Raw genomic sequence first — 23,049 nt, 5'->3', positions numbered from 1 at the left:
AAATTTTGGATTTGAATTGTATCTAATGTGTTTTTATTTCTCTGCAATTATCGTGAAGACGTTGAACACTTCGTCTTATATCACCAATAAGTTAACGCCAGCAGAATGCCAAATATGGCTTAGACATAAAATTAATTCCAAATGATGAGTTTATAATCTTAAACATCCATCCAATTATATGAAATCATTTTGTCTAAGCTTTTCGCAAATCTCACTGGCACTGATGTATTTAAATAAACAAAATCAATGGATATTCACGAATGTGTACCGACTGGGAATAATTTATCACACATACTTTCAAAACGTGTCAAGTGACGTTAAGATAAATTGGTTTTGGTCATGAATAGCTCTTCTGGGAATTAACAGAATGTAATTGTCAATGATAATGTAATAAAAACACGAAACATGTAAATATTGGAATTCCATGTGGCCGCGATTTACTAAAAGTATTCGTATTAATAAAATAAGGAATCATTTTCTACTAGTATTTTCGTTTAATCCTGATTCTAATGTTTCGGTTTTACTACACTTATTAAAGTTAATACAGGGTGGCATTGTTTCCAGATAGATACGACAAAAAAAACAGATACCAAAACGATACTTCCCCTACCCCTTACCCCTAACCCTACCCCTACCCCTAAAACTAACCCTAACCCTAACGACTACCACTAACCCTTCGTGGGCGGAGTCAACACCTCACTTTCACTTGTACAATTTCTCTTTGGGTGTGAATCTATTTGGAATGCAATGTTCTCTGTACATCACAGTACAGAAGCAATAGCTTATGCAAGTTGAAGATAACTGAAATAAATTCACGGAAACATAGTGTTTATATGGTACTTTCGTATACATAACTTTCTCAGCTCCAAATTATTCATCCGCACGGTGTATTGCATCAACTTAACGGCAGATACATATTAACGACAATATGGATCAAGCTCAGGATTGAATATAAATGAAATTGTAAATGTATTGCTGTGGTTAAATGAAAAAAAAAATTATGTGACATCTCCGGGGGAATGCGACTTGTTTAAACATAAATAGTACGTGGAGTTTGTTTTTCGACATAATAATGAATATGCTAATACAGCACACGTTACACAGGAGCATCGAACTATTAACAGAGAAAGTGTTAGATATCGTTTTTCTTAGTATACTTTCCAAACATCTGAGTATTGGAATTGTCAAAGTAACCGAAACTTTCAGATGGTCATAAATGATATTTCACCAAATATAAATGTGCATTACTTTTGTTCAGATCATTATTTGAACACCGCTATACTCGACTGACATGTCTTTCAACATAGTGGTTTTTACATTATCACATCCTTTATTGTTGGCGAAAACGGTCTTATTGTTTCAAGAACATGAACTATTGATTTATTCTTAGAAAGAATTCGGATAGTACAAGAAACACTTTTAAAGTGAATATACAAACCAAGTCTATACTAAATTATTTTTCAGTCATATGTTTTAGTAGTAATAATCGATCAGTTGAATTGAGTCTTACCAAAATATTGCTGTAAGAAGAACAGATTTTGAAATTTGGGAAGACGAGAGCAGGAATATCCTTGTGCCATTCAAGGAATCCAGATGAGTGGAAGTATCATAATAAGACTATAATAAAGGCTGCTGTTTTATGTAGTCGTGTTTTTGTTATCTTTAAGCACCAACGATGTCTTTGACAAAAGGGAAAGAAGTGCGGCGTACAACCCCTCGGTTCTGCAAGGAATGCAATTTTAAAGATGTAAACTATTTACTATGCCCAAATGTTGTCACTATTGCCTAACTATGTTATTATTGCCTAACAATAGTTTTTTCTTGCGTCTTCCAATAGTGCTATATTTGTATTAAAAGACAATCACATAATAAACAAGGTTTAACTTCATTTATGTTCGTTAGAGAAACTTTGATTTACAGATAATGTAATAAACGTAGACATGTATTGTAAAGCGTAGTTGTACTGTGTTTAAATGTTTAAAGTTGAAGATTATTCAACGTGGTGTTCACATTTTGTTTTCAGTATCTTCTTCAGCTTGGCGCCAGTTTTGAATCGATTTATTTAAAATATTATTTGTAACAACCTAACATGTATGTGTATTCGCTTGTTCATGTATTACCTTTATATCATTCGTTTTGATCAATGTGTTATTATTCTCGTAATACGTTATAGCATAGTTCACAAAATTTTCAAGCTATGACGTTTGTTCGTAACATCTAAAACCACTGACATGATGAATAAAACAGTTCACATTCAAAACTGCTTAAATAGATGAAACCATGTCTCACTAATTTGCAGTAATGCTCTCGCTTATTTTGTGCAATCAGTTCGCTGACAAAACCTTGTATAAAATATACGACACACTTCAAACGTTTTATTTTCTTTAAAGTTACAACATACTGACATGCGTTAACAAAATGATGATATAATGGATAAAAACTGCGATACATCGCGATTAGTAAAAACAAGTCTACTTTTCAAATGGGGTCTTGATTGTCGATTGTTCACAGAGCAGAAGGTTCTACACAAATAATACACTCTTAAATACTGCACTAGCACGGACAATTAGAAAATACTACACCAAGCGGCTTAAATGTACTAACTCTTATTCGGCCACTTGCCTTACTAAAAAAGATATATGTCGCAGACAAAACAAAAGACCACCGTTATGTTGAGAATTTCCATATATGACCTTATCTTAGTTAAATTTCAAATATGGCATGATGGAGATATATTGGTTTGCAATTATTGCTGTAATCAGAGCAATTACAGGTTTGGTCGAACGAAAAACTTTAATAACGCGCACTATTATCATGTTTACCTGTACCCAAAAAGCCGAGTAAAATCAACCTAGCTTACTATATGTTAAAGTTATAGCAGGATCCTTATTTTAGCTTTCAATTATTTCTGAAGCCGAAGCATGTGACCCTGAACCCGCATATCGAGTTCCATTCACCTATCAAAATAAATATCGGCCAATCAATATATATTTTAAGTGGCGGCAGGATCCCGATCCGATTTTAGTTTCAGTTTTTAATTATTCTTGTTAGCAAATTACCACATTATTTGTCTGACCAAAAAAAACAAAATAAATTGCATATTAAACATACGTCTGTCTTTACATATACTGGAGCTTCTACAAATTAGGACGGACAGACACACTGAATGGCGAACACACAAACTGAAATAACTTGCATATTCTCCATATTGCCCTCTATCAACTACCTCGGTTCCATCAACATAGTTAAAGTACCGGTACTTTTAGTTTTCGCAGGATATATATTTAGTTTTTAATTTTTTTTGTAACCATCATTGCAATCCATGTTTTGTTTAAAGTAAAAAATCTTACGCAAATTGCATATTTTACATATTGCCTTGTATCCACAAGTATTATCGAATAAGTGTTATCAACAAAAATTACTTACATTTTGCGTTATCGCAGAATCGAGATTTTACTTTTCAATAATTTCTGTATGAATAGCATCTTGAAAATAGAAACTACCCATTAATCTTACGGAAAATCGAACGTATTTCCATATATAACTCTATCCGCAAAGAAGTTTCATCAACCTAGCTTGAGTAGTGCTAGTAATATGAGGGTCAAGCTTGTAGTATTTTAATTATTTCCGAAAAAAATGCAACCATAACGTCTTGTTCGATAAGAAAAAACACCTGCATATTCCCCCAAAAAATGACAATTAATCCATAAAATACCTGGCTTACGTACTTTTAAGTTATTTCTTTCGGGATCTAGAATCGGAAGAAAATACGGAAATACGGACTTAAAGAGACTAAATATTTGGCCCCCTCCAGGAACGTAGGTAGGGTACTAATTAAAGTCTACAGCAGGTAAACACCAATGTCTAAAATAAAATGAGAATGTCTCATAAGTTTTTTATATGTATAATAATAATAAAAAAATACACATATATCTTCACCGAAATTGAGACATGACACATTTGTAGGGTTGCTTATGTGATTGCTGCGGTGAAATGGTAAACTCTTTTTTATCCATGCGCAGCTCCGTCTGAATGAGGGCATCCATGCCACAAAGCGTTCACAGTCTTTTCGTTCTATAGCTCGCCCAGGGTTCGCACAGGGCTTGAAAAGTGCTTGAAAACGAGTCCTAGGCTTGAAAAGCCCTTGAACAAAGATTGGCCTTGAAAACGTGCTTGAAAAGTGCTTATTTCATGTAAAAAAAGCCTTGAAAATGTTTATTTCTGCTCAAAATTACTAATATCATCGCTTCAATTATAAACTTAAATCGTTCTTAAGGGAAATATTACGAAAATTTATCATAAATTCCTTCGCGCAAAAAGTTGAGTACGAAATATAAGTTTCGTACACTATTGAGTACGAAACGTTATGCGTTATGCGTACACGTCACAGATTATGTGTACTACGTCAGAGGTTCTCCATTGTGATCAATTTTCGCGAGTGAAAACGCAGCGATGAGGAAGTGTCGATTCAAACCAGGGTGGTTAACTGAATATTACTGGGTACAGAAAAACAAAGGACATTCGAAAAGCACATTGTCGGGTCTGTATGAAGACCATTGGTGTCGGGGATGGGGGAAAGTGCTTTGAAAAGCCACGAGAAAGAGGAAACCCACAAAGAAAACATGAAATTGAGAAGCAATGTGTTTGCTTGTAATAACTTTAAAAAGTAAATACATACAGTCATTTAACCAGTTAAGAATCACCCGGCAAAAACGTTTATTCTTTTGACCACAATAATTTCTTTCGGGATTTAGTGTCAATGTGAGAAGATGTAAAAATAAAGGGTAACATTTATTTTGTATGATAACAGGGAAGGCCAGACGGCATATGCAGTTTTTTGTTAAAAATAGCCAATTAAATTCACCCTTCGGAAAATTATAAAAAAATCATTCAACTTACAGAATTAATATTCAAAACATTGTCATAGCATTTGTTTTCAATCAGCAAAAAGTTTATTTGAACATAATAAAGCCTTCTATATCCATATGCACATTTCAAAACATAACTCCTTCAATCAGTTCTGGTTAACTTTTTGCTGCATTTTTCCACTCTGTAAGCTATTTACAAAAGATTTCTTGCTAAAACTTTGTTAATTTATTCCTTTACCTAATGTATATCTTAGACACTTATCATTTTGTTTTTATTGGGGCATTATGGAAAATTAAATTCAAATTAATCGGAACTGCTGATAATCCGGAACTTATTGACAAACTGTATGTGAGACTCGTTGAGTTAAGGATGGAAAACATGTATGCAATAACTAAAAATAACATGTATGAGTTATTGTGGAATAATTTTAATTTGTTTGAGCAAATAAATGATATTTACTGTGTTAAACTTGCTTGAAAATGCATTTTTTTAAGCAAACTAACGAACGGTTCTCGGCCTTGAAAATAAAAATTTGGCCTTGAAAAGTCCTTGAAAAGTGCTAGAATTTAGGTTTGAGATTTCTGTTTGAACCATGTCGCCGATGGCTGACCATTTAGTACGTACGACATCAAACAAGCGTCTTCCACGTAAGAATTGTAACATGCTTATAACACATCGTGTATCAATATAATGTCAATTTTGTGCTTTGATCAAACTTGTGTTTAACTGTATTACCTTCAAACGTTAGAAATACAAAATCTTTAAAAAAAAAAAGCACATACTTGTTTAATTAAATCTTAAACAACTCGCGCAAAAAATATGCTCCTGCTTTTGCCAACCTATCGGAAAAAGTAATTAAACGATTTAACTGTATTTGTTCATGTTCAGTGCATGTACAACGGAAGCATCTACGTTTAAATGTCCGCTCTTCCAGTGTTCTTGTTATGTGTATACATACACATAAGCATATATATCTTAATTCTGACTTGCAATTCGATTGTCATTGCAGCCCAGAGTACGGTGACTCTGAGTTTGCGCCGGATCGTATAAGAACTTCATATTGTCTGCGTGATTGGCCTAAACCCTAAAACAGAAAAACCAGAAATGATCCCCAACGTCAAAACATGTGCATGCAATATGATACTACTGAAGCAACATCAGACACAAATTTCAACATTAAGCATTCAACCGAAACAAACAAAACAACATATTAAACATGCTTTAATAGTAAACAATGTCATCACAATGTGAATTATATGTATCAGATGGGCTGAAGTGCCTACATTGCCTATGTCGTTACTCGAGCTATTATTGGCAGATGAAATCAAAGTCTCTTCCACTTCGTCATAGTTGTCTTCACCTGGCGACAAGGCTTCTGCAGTTCGTTCTATCACAATACGAATTAAGATAGTTACATGGTATTATAGCATTGTAATAGATGTTGCTTTGTTAAAAGTTTGCATGTCGTCTGATGAAAAACATAAATAAATAATAATCAATGGTGACAACATCTTATCCCGATGGGAGTAAGAAAATAACTTTGAATGAAAACTTACCGGGTTCTAGAATGGTTTGCATTGTGATATGCTCAGACGGTATAATTCTGAAATGTAATGTAAATGGTCGTTTGTTTTGATAATTTCCTTTTGCAAATATGTATTCACGTCATTGCGATCAGATAAAGTTCAAATATTTCCAATTCAATAAAGTTTATGTAATCCGTTAATTTATACTTTATTGATGCCATTAAGGTGTATTGTGGCATAAATAAACCATGGACAAAAACGGGCTTAGATTTATAATTTTTCACACGTTTGGTGGCCGGGCTGGGTTTAATGTTTTGTGTGTACATATGCAAATGTCATAATTTATAACATTTAAAAGATAGTTTAACTTTCATCTAAATGAATACTTACGCATGACTATTTCTTTCTCCGAATCCTACATAAATAAATTAATCTATAATATAATAATAATAATCACAGAAAAAATAGCAAAGAAAAATGAAAGTTTGTCTTTTCATGCTTTAATTTATTTTCAGTCGATTGTAGTCGGTTAATATGTTATTCAACTTATATATTATTATTACTTTTTCCGAGTATCGTTTTGTTTAATGCAATGTACCATACTTTTAGAATACCAAAATTTAAATCGTAGTTGCACCTATTAAAATGTATACATACTTTTGTAAATTGCTTTACAACCAACAATATTCACAGCCAGGAAAACAGTGGCAACTACACCAATAATAATATATAACCGGATGGAATCGCTGCTTTCAGGTTCTGAAACATGCGTTATATTATAGTTTAGATAAAACTTACAGCTTAGAACACGTGTAATTATACAGTATTACACTATTATTGTTTGTCAACTATATATATATATATATATATATATATATATATATATATATATATATATATATATATATATATATATATATATATATAATCCAACGAACCATTTGGGAGAGGAATGATCCATTAACATACAAATTTGTATTAATATGTTATAAGGCACATCCCTTAGCAACCTTATGAATGGTTAGCATACAATAAATCCGATTCCCATAGTGCTCCATTAAAAATAGCTAACTGTCAATGCGTTTGTTTTTTTTTCATCTTTTCCTTAATTTCAGTTTGTGCAAGCTTGGTAGCGTAGTATATTATAATTAAAAGATATGTATTAATGCTTCTAAGGAAATGCATCTTGCCATAATGTGACCACCGGAAGAAAACCGGGTTTCGGCCATGAAAGATCCCAGTTCTACATGTAAAACACATTTTAAGCTTCCCATAGAGTGCACCAAAATGATGTAGATATACACATGATATATGGCATACCGAAACATGGCGTATCTGAGATTGCTTAATTGCGTTTATACCAAAAGAGGAAAGAAATATTTTAATACCAGGCACTACTAGCGAATGGAAAATGAATGGTCTTACCGTCAGTTGTCTTGAGATGTGTTTGCAATACAATAGTTTTTTTGTCCTCTCCATAAATGTTTGATACCACACATTCGAATGTATCTGTATACTGGAGATTATACTTATCGATCTGTAGCACGCACTCACTGCTGTTTGTACAAACAACATAGTTTTTCATTCCGCGTAATCGATATATTTCCTACGGGACTGCTTCTTGCATAACATGTAAAGCAAACGTCATTGCTTTTACCACATGAAGTGTTTAAATGCTCTTTTGTTATATAAGGCTTCACTGAAAAAAATACATATTATTCATAAACAATAACGTTTGCGATGTATTATCTGCTTTCTTAGCGTAGTTATATAAATATAGTCGGAACGCCTCGCTTTTTCCAACGTCATATCAGACTCGTCTGATATATGATAGCAAAAGTAAACAACTATATATTCTAAATATATCACCTAAACTGCGAACAGAAGCCAAACTTCCGCTGATATAGTTGATATAGACCATGTGAAGAAGTCAGTCTTGATGGTAGGAGTCTACCTTAGATTTATGACTGTTGTCTCATACATTAATTTACGTTTTTGTCAAAAGAACAAATATAAACGGGTTCAGATATTGAATATATTATATTTACTTGGAAGCTCCAAAGTGTAATCGTGCTCTAGAACCATATCTAGCGCTTTACAATCGGCGTGGCAACGGACCCAATGACCAGATGCATTTGATGTGACATTCACATGTAATATGGATCCTTTATAAGCGTCATGCGAATGAGATGAATTGTTAAAATATTCAATATCCGATGTCCATTCGAATGTACAATCGTGTGTTTCTTGAGTATTTAGAGAACACCCGATATCCAGTTCATACCACGACGATAAAGTCTTGACAGGCAACGGCGGATGTATTTCAAGTGTACTTGCAATATCTTCAAGAAAAACGCAATTCATTTATCTGCCAAGTTATTTCAGTATTGTATACTAAGACTATGTATGTTGTTTATCTTGTGTGAACATGTTATCAATAGTATGATATTTGTATTTAAGAAATTACCAGTGAAGGTCTTTATAGTCGAGCTTCCATGAACAAATTGCCCACAATGTCCTCCTAATACGAAAAAGGTGCAGTTAATTGTGTTTTCAGACCTTGTCCAATTGGAAAATTGAATCGACAGTGTACTTGTACAAGTATGCATGTTGTTTTTACAGATAGTATGTTTTTCTGCAGCAGTTACTCGTTCATCATTCACGAACATCTCGAGTTTGTGAGTTCGTCTTGCGTACAAAGCTTCGCAAGTGATGTTGACTGACTTGTTCGTTTTGGCCTTCGTTGTGTACAGAAGAAGCGCGACAGGATGTACTTGAATAACACCGCATTCGTTTTCAAATTCTATAAATATGCAATGTCAAGACCAGTTCTGTATATCAACAGATAAAATTTAAAAACACACATGGCAATTCCATGCGCTGTATAGTTTTAAGCAAAAACACTATTTAGACACAATGCTGTAAACTGAGTATTGAAAATTACACCGAACTATTTTAAGAATACTTGCAGGAAACGTTTCTTTGTTCATTTCTAAAAATATTTTTATATTTAAAGTCCGGAAATAAATTTGGACATGAACTATTGCAGAAGGCACACATAACAATTGCAGTTAAATTAGTTAAACACACCAATAAAAAGTATGTTCCATCGATGAACACGTGATTTAAAGGAAAAAACAAATGTATGGCTTCTGCACGGTTTCTATGTTATTTAGAAAAAAAAATCGTGATTTTAGGGAAGTAGACTGTTCCCAAGCAGCAAACATGTCCGGTAAAAGATTTACCAGTCACGTCTAGTTGCAATGTGTTTGACGTTGCGTTGTAAAGTCTGACATTGACCTTCAATCCTTCCCATGTTCTGTTAACAGACGGTAGTATTAACACGACAGACCCATTTAAGATCTTCTTGCCAAATGCAGTTTTTAGCGTAAAGTTCTTCTCTTCTTTGAGCTTAACATTCAATATGATATCATCAAGCATCTGCTCGTTAACGCAGAAATTCGGCTGAAATAGTAACTTGACTTCTCTGCCGTTAAATATTGGCCGCAGCAAGTTAACATATCCTGTTAAAGGTGAGGCGACTTTAGCTGAAATGTTGATGTTTTTTTTAAACTAAATTAATGAGCTAAAAGTAAATAATGCCCTAGCTCAATCAATTCAATCATAGCAGCTGAAAAAAGTACGCACGTAAATAATAAACAAAATATATTATCATTCCACCGATGGCTAGAGGAGTCAATAGTAATCAAACATTAACTATGATATCATTTAAATTAAAAGGTTTTAACGTGATACATAAATAAACACACTATGGCTTTTAAAATTTGACATATTTTAAAGAAAATACGGTTTTCTTGCAAATAGTATACTTACTGAGAAGAAAACATAATACTATCCATGTATTAAAACGAAAACATATGTTTGTCGTCATTTCAGGCTTCACGAAATCAAAAATATTTTGAAAAGGAAATAATATCAGTTGTATGGAACACGTGACCTTATTGTCAGTATTTTTTTCCGGGTTAGTTTAAAGCTGACTGTCTAACTATTAATGGTATGTTTCTTGAAGAAAAGAACTTGATTCTTTATAAAATTTCCTTCAATGAAACACATAGTGCGTGCTATTAATAAAACAGTAATGAAACAAATAGTGTAAGTTTAAAATAGTTGGCATGCTCAAAGATCCAAATATGCTCTTTTTTATCAAAATTCGTGGCTTCTTTGCTTTATTAAATATATTATGAAGGATTATGAAGTATTTATTACTGAAGATGTTTGTAATATAAACAATCCATTGTTTTACACAGGTGTTGTAGTAATCACGCTTGAGTTGTTTCAAGAAGTTGACAACGAAGTTATTTAACACATAGAACCAATTTACAAACAATTGTTGTGTACTTTTTGACAGCAAAAACTGAACAGTTCAATCACACTCAAATTGGTGTCTTTCAAACATAGTAGCACCATGTTCACACTTTAATTATTTATTAGTTGTAAACGAAAGTTGAGAAATTGAAATTTGCGAATTTCCAACAACAGTAATGTGTCTATAAAACTTCCGTGATCTATCGTTTAAATGAACAATTATGTACGATACACTTTGCCAGGATTAAATGACTATTATGTTGCGTTATAATTTAATTTCCGTATTCCAGACTTTGCATATCTAAATGTTACAAATGATTTTAAATCGTGGTATAATAGAGAACAATTCCAAGTGAGAGAATATTAAACAACTATGAGTGATTCTTACCATGAGCATTTCCGAAATAAAAACTTAGTAACATAGTATTCCTGCATTGACGCGGCTGAATACATAAATACAGTCGTACAAACAGCGTAATAAAAATAAAACATACGCTTAAAATATACTCTATACTATGTCTGCGTAACGTCTAGCGGAAATTGAAAATCTTGAATGCAAACCGTAGTAATTCGCAAAATGGACTGCACTAGAATTGTTTTCTGTATTGATTATTATATGTCTGCCCTTTTCGATATTAAGTAGTCATTTCTTAATCAGAAAATGACTCATTCTTACGAAGAAATGAAATATTTGTATTATGCTCTCGATAGCAGCTGATTGATTAGCATTAATTTTTTCGATGTCGGCAATGTGTTTTTTTCTGTATTTTGTAAACCATTTATTAATTGTATATTTTACGTTTTGCAAAACAGTCGGTATATAATGCAATTGTATTTTCGTAGTTTCTCAAATCTGTAAGATGATTCCTTTAACTTTTCTTCGGCTTTATAGGTATAGAACTTGTTTAAAGCTTATATAACCCAATATAACCTTTCATTGATTGAACATTAAAACATCTCTTATAAATAAACTCATTAAACAAAATCGCACCACTATAACATTATGTCATATAAATCAATTCAAAATCGTGTGTTCTGTCGAAACAGTTGCAATTTATTTTAATATTGTTACAAAGAGTAAAAGGACATACACGGTGAAGGATTTGCAAATCAAAAACGTGTGTCATTAATCAAAGCGGTAAAACGAGAATGGCTATCAGTTTAATTTTTCAAATGACTAAAAACGTAATATCCCAATTACAACCGGTCGAGGTTATACTTTCGTCACATACGCGTGAGGTTCCAAGCCACCTGATCACCAGCCTTCGGAAAGTAATGCGTGGCTCCTTAAACATATCCAATAATCCCTTTTAACAAGTACTATAGCAAAGAATGAAACTGCAGAAACCATATCAGAAGTGATATGCTCGTGCTTATCCACTACTTTTATAACAGAAAAAAGCTATACATATACCATTATTAAAACTTGGATCATCGCCTTCCAATTGTCAAAACAAAACATTGGTTTGAGGATGAGCTCATTCTTAGCCAAGTTCATCACAAACCAAGATCGCCTCTTGGACGATCTCAGTCAAATGTAAATATGCAGAAAGAAAATGAAAACATGAATGCAAAATGCGACGCGTGATTCTAAAATGAAACATGATTTTATTGGACTAGTGTCGTAAGTTACGAAAATCTGTTTTTTAAATAGAGTGCTTACGTTTTTAGTATACAAAGACTGATAAATATAAGTTTATAAGTTTGACTCGAAAGATATCGAAAGACTAAAAGTACGTACATGTTAATCTGAGCTGTATTTCTGAACAAAGGAATAACGAAACTCCAGAATCATAATTAGGAGATAATTGTGTCAATGTCCTCTAGCCGGTTATTAAAGTGTAGTGGCCTACAAATGTTTTAAAGGTCTAACATACATCGCAGTATTCACCATACAAATGGTGTTACATAATAATGTAATGCGACTTACCTACGTCATACTGCTTGCCAGTGCTGTGCTCGATAAGTTCCCAGTACGTCTCCCCTGACACGCCCTCCACACCGTTTATTGCAGATACAAAGAACGCCCCAGGGAAGCTGGTAGACTTTGGGAAGTAAGTCATTGAGAAACTGAAGATTGTGTAAGATAATGAGCAAATATTATGAATACTTATATCTATCTTCTCTCATCCAGGATTCGGATATAACTTCTTACCAAGTGCGTTGTTTCTTCAAACAAGTAAATTTATAGATCATCAAGAATTAAATTTGTGTTATGTCTATGAACGATTTTACTTTTGCATATTGGTGCTTCTGATATTGTATTAAACACATTCAAACAAGTCAAGATAAGGACTTGACTCGGCTAAACCAAAATATCATATTTAAGTAAGATAAATCAAAACAATAATAGATCATTCAAGTAAAATAATATCTAATTGTAACAATACCGCATGGGGCAACTTGAGTCACATCAGAAACAACTCGCTTGTGAAGCATTTAATCACCAGTTACACATATTTTAGTGAATGTGCACCTTTAATAGTCTTACTTTTTAAAATTTTCATCACCGTCACAGGCTGTTTCCATGTACTTCAGCACGTTGGTGCACTGTCCAGTCGTCTTAAGAGTAACATTGTGGAAGAACAATGGTAAGACCAGTGTGTTCTTAAGGCTTAGAACGAAGTTGCCATTCGGCGGTCCAGGCTGACAGTCGTCCCTATAATATAATTTATGCAATTAGCGTTCTATTTACTTCGTAGAAGGCATTGTCATATATATTATGTCGCCTTTAATTCAGTCTATTTAAGGTAAACATTCTTTAAAGTGCAAAATATTCTATACATGTATTATCATATAATACTTTGCAAAATATATAAGAAGATCAATTTCAATATAATATATTGAACACAAAGATTGATGGATACAGGTTTTAAAGTTACTGTAATTCCACTTTTTGATATAAGTGCATCGTAGCGTTCGTATAGATATTCAGTTATTCAATCATCACATAAATTTTGCTTAATTGATTCAAGTCCATGTAATTGCCTAACGGATATTTTTGAGAATATCTACACATACAGTATACACTATATTGAACTGAATAACAAAAAATAAACGAATGGCAAATGGGAATATTTCAAGCATTTTACTCACAAAACAAAAGATCCACATGTAACAATAAGAAGCAGCGCAATTAGTATATAAACCATCATGGTTAACTGTCATATCTCAACTGCATGCATGTAGGTTTAAATGGCGCAATTCTTATCTTTATGTAATCTGGTGGTCGAATCGGTACAGGATGTTTCGTTCTAATTGCAAAAGTGCGTATATTATGGTATAAACTGTTTGTTTCACTCATTTCTTCAAGCGAGTTTAAAACTGTGTAAAGACCCTTTTCATTCATGTAAAGATATTTTGTGACTATACCACAGTGATTGAGTTTCTGTTTTAGAAAATACATGGCATTTTTTTGCTTGTGTTAACAACAATTTGTTGTCTGTTACAATTGCTTCAGTTCGTGATCGACATTTGTCCGAATGTGTGAAACTTTCTATGACTATGTTTTTCACATTCACATTATTTTTCTGTAACATTTGAGTATTGCATATGTTGCTACATTTAGTAACACAATTGGCCGTTTTTTTGCGAATAACTCGTGAAAATCTCGGTATTGAGCAAGTGTGCAAATAACCGGTTATTGGCACATTGTGCCAAAATCGGTTATTTGCAAACTTCCGGTTATCTCGCACCTGTTGTCCAGTAACGGCGGATCGTCGGCACGCGTTGACGTTACGTAATTGGCGACCGGAACGTTAAACCAAAATGGCGTTTGAACGGGTTTTGGAATCGCTTTTTTCTCAAAACCGGCTTTCCGTACTTTTATTTTTATGCAACTGATTTATGCAATTTATGACGTATGTTGTATGAAATAATTTCTCTGACGAAACACACTAGTTTGAGTTAAACTATCTGGATTTTAAGGAAATGATGGACGGGTTGTTTTTCAACAGTAAAATATCTGTTTAAAGCATCGAAAAAATGCAAAACTTATTTCGCATTGCGTGTTTCTCGTGCATAATTGTAAATTGCGAAAGGAATACAATAAAATAGCGTGGTTAAAAATAATATTCGATAAAGATATGGAATAATAAAAAAAATGCAAGTGCAACTCGTTTCAATTGTATTGTTATAAATATTGATTTAAAGTTGTCATTGAGGTAAGCGTGTCGTTTATATTAAATTATGTTTGTATTACGATATTAATTATTAATTTCGATATACACGATATTAATAATTTATTTCAATATACACGACATATGTATACACATTATGAACATGTGCAATAAACAGGTCATTATATTGAGCAAATGTGCCTTTAGCGGTTATTTGCATACTTGGTGTTTATTTGCAATCGGGATTAAGTCCTCGTGCAAATAACTCAACAAGAGTGCCAATAACCACTAAAGGCACACTTCCTCCATATAATAACCTATACTTATCAAATACACAATAACTTAATTGTTTTATAATTTTATCGCTCTGCAAACGTCATAATATTAAGACTCGGTTTTTTACTGAAAATGCAGCACTATGTTGTTTTTAATTATTCATCTGTGTAAATTAAAGCCAATTACAAATTATGGTTTGTACGTGAAATAATGTGTATGTTACGAAAGCATTATTTCGTCTCTGTTCATTCAGGACAGAAGCAGACATGTGTAGAAAAGATTGTTCATCAGGACACCATAATAAAATCATGTTTACATTTAACTTTAAACATTCTTAAAAATTCGTATGTTTAAATAATTATATTGTCCAAACAAATTTAAAAGAATGTGATAATCTAAAACAAAATAAAGACTATGTACTTTTGATGCAGACTATTGTGCGATTGAATGTTGATAATTCCATTTTGTCGACGTGTCATGTGTGCTGCCAAACAGACTGCTGACCGCAATAAACTAATTAAATCTATTAACATTATCGAGTAAAACAACCATGTCGCCACATGTTATATAAACGCTACCCATGTGTTTCGCATTCAATATATCTAAGGCTAATATGATACATTCAATGCTTATAGTGTAAGTATTACTAAAAAAATAATCAACTTTATATCACTTTCAACTTTAAATGAGTGAAATACAAGATAAGTATTGATGCAAAGCATCAAAGGGCGTCGGTAATTTCAGTGTAAAAGGCACTCAATGAAGTTACATGGAGCGATTTTTGTTCTGCTGTAAATATTAATATATTGGCCGATTATTTTAAACAAAATAGAAACAGATACTGGTATAACGATAACCTATGATTTTGTGTTATAACCCCCAAATAACCATTATTTATGGTATTGTGTTATAACCCCTAAATAACCATTATCTATGATTTTGCGTTGTAACTCCCAAATATTTCATTGTTCATTTTGTTTACATTGGTTTACTTTTTTTACTGGTATCCGTGTGCAGTTTTCATTAATGGAACAGAACTGTGTAGGTTTAAAAAAAATCTGCTTCATCTTGTAAGCGTAATTTAATATTTTTCTCAACTTCAAGGGGTGATGATTCTGAACTTATTCTTACGTTGCTCATTTACGATAGGGGTTGAGTACTCATTGATATGAAAACACTGTAAAAGTTTGAAAAAAAATGAAAGAAAACTGTTAATTGTATAAAGAAGCTGCATTTCACAATACTTTGAAATTCAGTAAAAGATCATAATAGATTTATTGCTCAGTTATTCATCATTTTCAATAGGGTTCAAGTAATACTGATATAAAATCACTTAACAAGTTTGGAAAGATTCAGACGAAAGTTGTGAAATCTTTGAAACAAGTGGAAATTGTTTATTTTGTCAAATTTAATAGAAAAAAATCTGGACTTATTTCCCCGATGTTTCTCATTTTAAATGAGGTAAAAATGCTCATTGATATGAAGACACTGTAAGTTTGGAAAGAATCTGATGAAAATTGTTGACATAATCACCTAACAAAGCAGTTTTTCACTTTTATTTTTAAATTCAAAGAGACATAATTCTGGACTTATGGTCCGATATTGCTCATATAGAGTTTGGGTTGGGTCCTTTTTGGTAAAATAAACCTGTGAAAGTTTGGGAACAATCGGATGAAAAGTTTCGAACAAGGATTTCAAACGTTCGTGCCGGAACCCGGGATAGAACCGGGGGCCTTTAGATGACTTTTGCGTAAACAACTTCAGTCTAACGCTCTCCCAACTGAGCTATTCCGGCTGGTCGTCAAATATCGTACTACATTGATTCTCCACTACATAAGCAAATTAGAAAAACCACAAAATAAATATATTTTGATTATGTTTTGTTTTTATACAAAACATCATTTGTTTTAATACAAAACCAGAAAGTTTCGAGTATTTGCTCAGTCCCTGTGATCTTCCCCTGTGATCAGTTGTGGATCAGTAATTAATTAAAACAATTAGCTTTTTGCATTATTGGCAATAAATGTTGTAATAAAAGTAATAGGCACAAATGCAGTACTTATTTACACTAACTTACACAAAAAATCACCACTATGCAAGATATTCTTAAAACAAAATATATACATTGATCCGTAAAATAACTTCTCCTCCCATAAGCGAAAAAAATGCATTACATACTAATCGCCGCCCTCCAGGGCGACGCCAATAAATTGCAATTAATACTGTCTTTTATCTTGATAGCGTATTTGTCATAATAAGTAATATGGGATATGAGACCCACATCAGTGTCATAGAGCATGATGAAAGCCTCGTTATTTAAAGAAATGAAAAAAAGCAGTTCATTCAAGATATAATGTTGTATCATTTCATTAAACGGGTGAAGCGGACTGTGATGATTGTGTCGATCCTTTTTTTATCGCGATGTAAGGCATATTTCATTAAATAATATAAATCCGCACATTGTAACAGTATACAGTCGTTAAATCAGTGGTTCAGCTAACGTCACTTGTGTATAGTCACAAAAGTAACAATATTGTCCTGATACGGATAAAAAAAACAAGTGTTGTGATCATGTAAACCTGGGTACCACTCAAAGCACTCTATTTCAATACATTCGAGATGGATGAGCATCAATGCTCATTCTATTCTTTCTGAAGACCACCTGTCAAAATTACCAAATCGATGGTCATGTATTGTGTCAAGAAACACTAACGACATCTCTTAATTTGAATTTTATAAACGTCATAGCTCTTTTATGGACGCTCACGTGTCTTGTCATCATTGCATGGAAATGGGTCTTCTTGCGACACATAAGACATCTGGCCTGTCATGTTCCGTTGTTTGACGTGCTGTTTGGAAACAAATGCGGTAATGATGATATTCATAGGACATGGCTCGTGGCTGAAGTCTTTTATTGTCCGATAGTTAATTGTGTCCACCATATTGCTACGTAACAGGACAACCATAACCTTATAGACGCAATGGAAGATTTCCTATTTTCTATTGTTGCCGGCATAATAAGCACTTAAATCGAAATAACAAGAAATATATTGAAAGTATTTTCTTACCATGATTATATGATTGATGAGAGTGTTTGTTTAATCCAAAACGTTATGGAAAGCCTTCCAACAAATATGCCTAAAACACGTTCAGAAATTCACAAGTAATCAACACATTATCGAAGAGTTACCAATGTCGCAGTGATAACTATACCGCCGTTTGTCTTGAATGAATATAAATTCACACTGGTTTTGTTATTTTTTCTTAAAACAGCATGCCGATGATAGGAGTAATAGCAAGCCATACTTACTGATTGACGCAGAAAGCGTGCTTTTAATTTTTGTTTACATATGAATCAGTCGACACAGATCTAAAATAACTTACCACAAAAAGCATATGTTTATATTTATTAAGAAAAACTTCGTAATGCTTTAAAGCGCATCCACATAACATGTAGAATTGTTGAAGTGCGATGGTACATTCCTCATTCATCAACGCTTGACTTTATCAAAAATAAATCCCTAACAATATTCCGTTGTATTTGTTTTTGAACAGACAATCGCATTATACACTCAATCGTATAAAAATTTATATATTTGCGATCATAGGGTCAGAGTTGGTTTAACTTTTGTTAAATGGATATGTATTATTTCTATCTTGATAATTGGAATCCTGCTATTTGGAGGGGTCTAACAATCTTACTTAGATTTCCAAAACCACAGTCTCTTTGTTTCCTTTATGGCTTCGTTGGTAGTTTCATAGATACTGTTCTTGGGACGTATGTCTTTATTAAACTCCTATTTCTATTAATATCAAATAAACATCCGCAATTTATTTATTTTTATTTTTTTAAGTACGCAATCAAACAATTTTTTTTAAATTTGCTTCTGAAATGTAATTAAAAAAAAACAGCGCAACACTTTAGAGGAATCAACAAAAGCGATATATTTAACATGTGTATGTATATTTATCATACAACGTAACTATACCTCTTTAATAAATGTTTGATTAAATCACTATTGAAATGATAAAAGACAAATATTGACTAAAATATTAAACACTTCATATAGTCACTATCCAACTGACAGTAGCTGATATCCTTACTACGCGACACATTTTTCATTTAAGGGAACAATATCATTTAAGGGTGATTCAATGCTGGTTCTCACGACTAATTAAATTCATTAATAAACATCTTAAATATATGTTTGTATTACTAATACATGTATGTTTACAATTTGTAGTTAATCTACAACTAAGACCCTAACACAATATCGGCGTGTAAAGCTATGCTCTGTGAGTAACTTGCCATACTTACATAAATGCGTAGAACGTAGTGCTTTAAGCATTGAATAATATCAACACTTGAACTTAAAAAGGTGTGTCGTGTTCGTTTAATCCTAACAAGTGCCAGATATTACAAGAAACCCCACTTGAACAAAATATGAAATACAAACCATTCTTGAGAAATCACTTGAAAAAAAAAATGCAAGTGCCAGCGCAAGATATCTCCCCTTGAAAATTAACATTTCCATCGTATTATTTGCTACATTCTAGAAGTCTAGAACAATGACTGGTCATTCGTCTCTTGTTATCGCCTGGATTGGATATCACCGTTGCTCTAACAACGACAGTAGTTTTATTCAAATGAGCAATTAATCGTATTGAACTCGGGGTTCTAGGCGTCTAAAAATGAGCATTTAATACACAAAAGCCTCGCACAAAATGTTCACATAAACTCTAACATGTCGTTTAATTTTTAGATAAAATAGCGGAGCGCACATAACTCTGCTTCTCTATGTGCACCAAAATCTTGTGATTGAATAACAGAGAATAATAAATGTGCTTTTTATTGCGTTTTTTGGAAACACTAAATAGTTAAATTACAGATTATCCGTTGCATATTGTTGTTGTATTGAGTGAATTTATATTTGTTTCAAAACTGTATCCTTTTGTTGGTGGTGGTTTATTTGGGATTTTTTTGGTTGAACGCAAAAATGTGTGTTAATTAATTTTATTTACAAAGCAGCAGAACATATTTCTTCCGTTAAACACAGTGCGTTGCTTTAGGTTCAATGACATGTATGTTGTTGTTGTTTTTATTGTATATATTTGCTTTGTTTATTTCATCCACTTATTAGAATTCCCTGACGATTAACACATATTTTATTTATCTTTATTTAGCATCATCTACATCATGTTATTGTGGACATTATATAACATTACTAGCATATGTAACCGAATCCATCTAACTTATCCATTTTATACCAATATTTCTTGATGAATTATCAAAGGATGCCAGGACTAAGTAATGAAATGAATTCATAAGTGCGGCTTCATATCAATTCTAAGGCAAACGAGAACTGTCTTGTTATTATGCGTTCGCTTATCCAGCAAAGGTTTCGCACAATTGCCTTAAAAAAGTCCGATGCCAGACAAGAATCTTCGTATTATTTCTTGAAACATCTGATCTTTAACCTTTAAACTAAAGAGTTGATATAAATATGCTACGGCTTATATATAATGTATAGCTGTTAACTTAATTCCAAAGGTAATTTTTTATTCATATGCAATCATTCGGCTACAGTAATTTGTAAATGATCAACCTAACCAGTCACTTTCAATCGCTTCTTTATAAGTATCGTCAAAATGTAATATTGACTTATACTCATGTAACAAATCCAAGCTTAAATTTGTACAAAATTAGCCGCCCTTGAATATCTCTCTTTACTAAAATAGTCCGACAATGTAAATTGCTTTGGAAGAAAATTCAAAAAGCTACCCTTCAGTAACCACTATCCGAGTTTCATTTAAACCAAATCGTGAGTCGCGTTCTGAGAAAACTGGGCTCAATGCATGTGCGTAAAGTGTCGTCCCAGATTAGCCTGTGCAGTCCGCACAGGTTAATCAAGGACGACACTTTCCGCCTTAACTAGATTTTCGTGTAGAAGAGACTTCCTTTAAATGAAAAATACCATAAAAGCGGAAAGTGGCATCTCTGATGAGCCTGTGGGGACTGCACAGGCTAATCTGGGTAGACACTTTACGCACATGCATTAAGCCCAGTTTTCTCAGAACGCGACTCACTCTGAATCCATGACTGAAGGAGGACAAGCATTTAGCCGCTTAGTGTCATTGATGATGTCAAGTATTCACCCCGAATCTCCTGATTAAATTTTACAATGGCGATTCATTGTGATGGGGTGGACTGATTTACTAAATTAAAATTCACTCTTTGGCGTTGCAGGTTGTAAAACGTATATAAAATCTATCCAGAAGTAATAAGCAAAGCATAGTTTGTACCTAACCTTTAACTGAAACAGAGCGGTCTTTTAAAGGGTCAAAATGAATACTTCCAGTTAGCCTTTTTTAACTCAGTAAGTAAATCATTAAATGAACGAGTTATTTAGGGTTACGTTTAGTGTGGCAGAACAACATTTTAGTAGCTATTCTCACAGCTACTGCCATTTCATAAAACTAATTCAATCAATACAGTGTCGTCTCATAGCAAGGATTAACCAATTGAGTCGTGTTCTGAGAAAACTGGGCATAATGCATGTGCGTGAAGTGTCGTCCCAGATTATCCTATGCAGTCCGCACAGGCTAATCAGGGACGACACTTTCCGCTTTTATGACATTTTTCGTTTAAATGAAGTCTCTTCTTAGCAAAAATCAAATTTAGGCGGAAAGTGTCGTTCCTGATTAGCCTGTGCGGACTATACAGGCTAATCTGGGACGACACTATACGCACATGCATAATGCCCAGTTTTCTCTGAACGCGACTCAATTAAGCGTTGTATTGGAAAATATTCAACAGAAATAAATCGCGGTGAAAATAGAAATGAACTTTGTTTGTTGCTGTGTGTTCTCCACGAAAAATGTGTAATTACGTTACAATCATTAATTGTCAGCATTGTTGTTGTTTTTAATTGATTATGTAATTATATTGGATGATTGGATAGATATGCTTTTAAGAAATGTGGTATGTAAACAGTTATCCATAAAGTAGGGTTTACATGCATGTATTGGCAAATGACAACACAACATGGAAATAAATTAGATTTTGATAACACATGTTTTCATTCAATTTCTAGTTGTTCGCGTAGCGAACGGCTAATGTTGTTACTGAAAATGTCAAGTCAGTTCGGCTTATCTACGGAAAGCCTATTTCCCGCCACACCTGCCGTATTCGCGTGAGAAAGAGTTGTATACTTTATGCAAGCAGTTTGAGTTCTCAAACTATATGCATTCACAAATGGAAATATTATGTGAATATCGTGTTAAATGGAATATTTTTGAACGGAGCTTAAATAGAACATAATCAATAAACAATGTTTGTATTATACATGTCGCGGAAGAAATTATTTATGAATTATTAAAATAGTCCACTACCTGCTGCGCCTCAATGACGTAGTACAGGTCATTCATAATCTGAGGCTATTAATAGATTCGGGAAAACAACGCAAAAGTATAGGATAAAGCTTGTTTATATTCTCAATTTATAAAACGTTGAACATGAGTTCAACAATAACTTCAGGGATATGATAGACAACAACAAAAAAGCTTCATAATTGCTTATACCGAATATAAAAAAAAACAATTAAATATAACAGGCATTATCTGTTTCGTAACCTCGTTCATGCTTCTACAGCAAGGTTAAATTTGATATTTCTGGGAAACGTTCTTTTGTTCTCAACAGATAGTGGCGATCTTTTGTATTTACGGGTGCTAACAACGCAATAACAGAGGTTAAGCTTGTTTATATTCACAGTTCTCAATTTATAAAACGTTAAACACGAGTTCACCTATTACTACAGGTATACTATAGACAACCTCAAAAATGCTTTATAATCGCTAAAACCGGATATTAAAAAACAACTAAATATAACAAGACAATCGATCTACTGTCAATATTTATGAAAATCAATGTTTGA

General features: G+C 33.0%; 1 protein-coding gene and 1 long non-coding RNA gene across 2 annotated transcripts; both read right to left on the bottom strand.

Moving 5' to 3' along the window:
- Positions 1-2,360: 2,360 nt before the first annotated feature.
- LOC127874884 (uncharacterized) lies at positions 2,361-9,174 on the bottom strand. The gene is made up of 9 exons (XR_008047145.1): positions 8,863-9,174; positions 8,444-8,737; positions 7,821-8,094; positions 7,053-7,154; positions 6,786-6,810; positions 6,426-6,472; positions 6,153-6,256; positions 5,461-5,953; positions 2,361-4,080 (listed from the first exon to the last, which is right to left on the bottom strand). It is a non-coding gene; the product is annotated as an uncharacterized LOC127874884 (long non-coding RNA).
- A 2,580-nt stretch (positions 9,175-11,754) lies between these two features.
- Positions 11,755-13,958, bottom strand: LOC127874883 (uncharacterized). Its single transcript, XM_052419549.1, has 4 exons — positions 13,818-13,958; positions 13,213-13,380; positions 12,652-12,791; positions 11,755-12,007 (listed from the first exon to the last, which is right to left on the bottom strand). Exons 1-4 carry the CDS (start codon positions 13,874-13,876, stop codon positions 11,946-11,948), a joined length of 429 nt encoding a protein of 142 aa, XP_052275509.1. The 5' UTR covers positions 13,877-13,958; the 3' UTR covers positions 11,755-11,945.
- Between the last annotated feature and the right edge of the window lie 9,091 nt (positions 13,959-23,049).

The sequence above is a fragment of the Dreissena polymorpha genome, chromosome 3 (assembly GCF_020536995.1).
Source record: "Dreissena polymorpha isolate Duluth1 chromosome 3, UMN_Dpol_1.0, whole genome shotgun sequence".
Taxonomy (NCBI): domain Eukaryota; kingdom Metazoa; phylum Mollusca; class Bivalvia; order Myida; family Dreissenidae; genus Dreissena; species Dreissena polymorpha.
Note: the sequence above shows the minus strand (reverse complement) of the source record. Positions and strands in the feature narration are given on the sequence as shown.

Excerpts from the sequence above, each read along its gene's own strand:
- LOC127874883 (XM_052419549.1), bottom strand. The coding sequence starts at position 13,876 with ATGATGGTTTATATACTAATTGCGCTGCTTCTTATTGTTACATGTGGA. Across the intron at positions 13,381-13,817 it reads ACATGTGGATCTTTTGTTTT|GGACGACTGTCAGCCTGGAC; the intron begins GTGAGTAAAATG and ends ATTATATTATAG. Across the intron at positions 12,792-13,212 it reads GGTGATGAAAATTTTAAAAA|TTTCTCAATGACTTACTTCC; the intron begins GTAAGACTATTA and ends CACAATCTTCAG.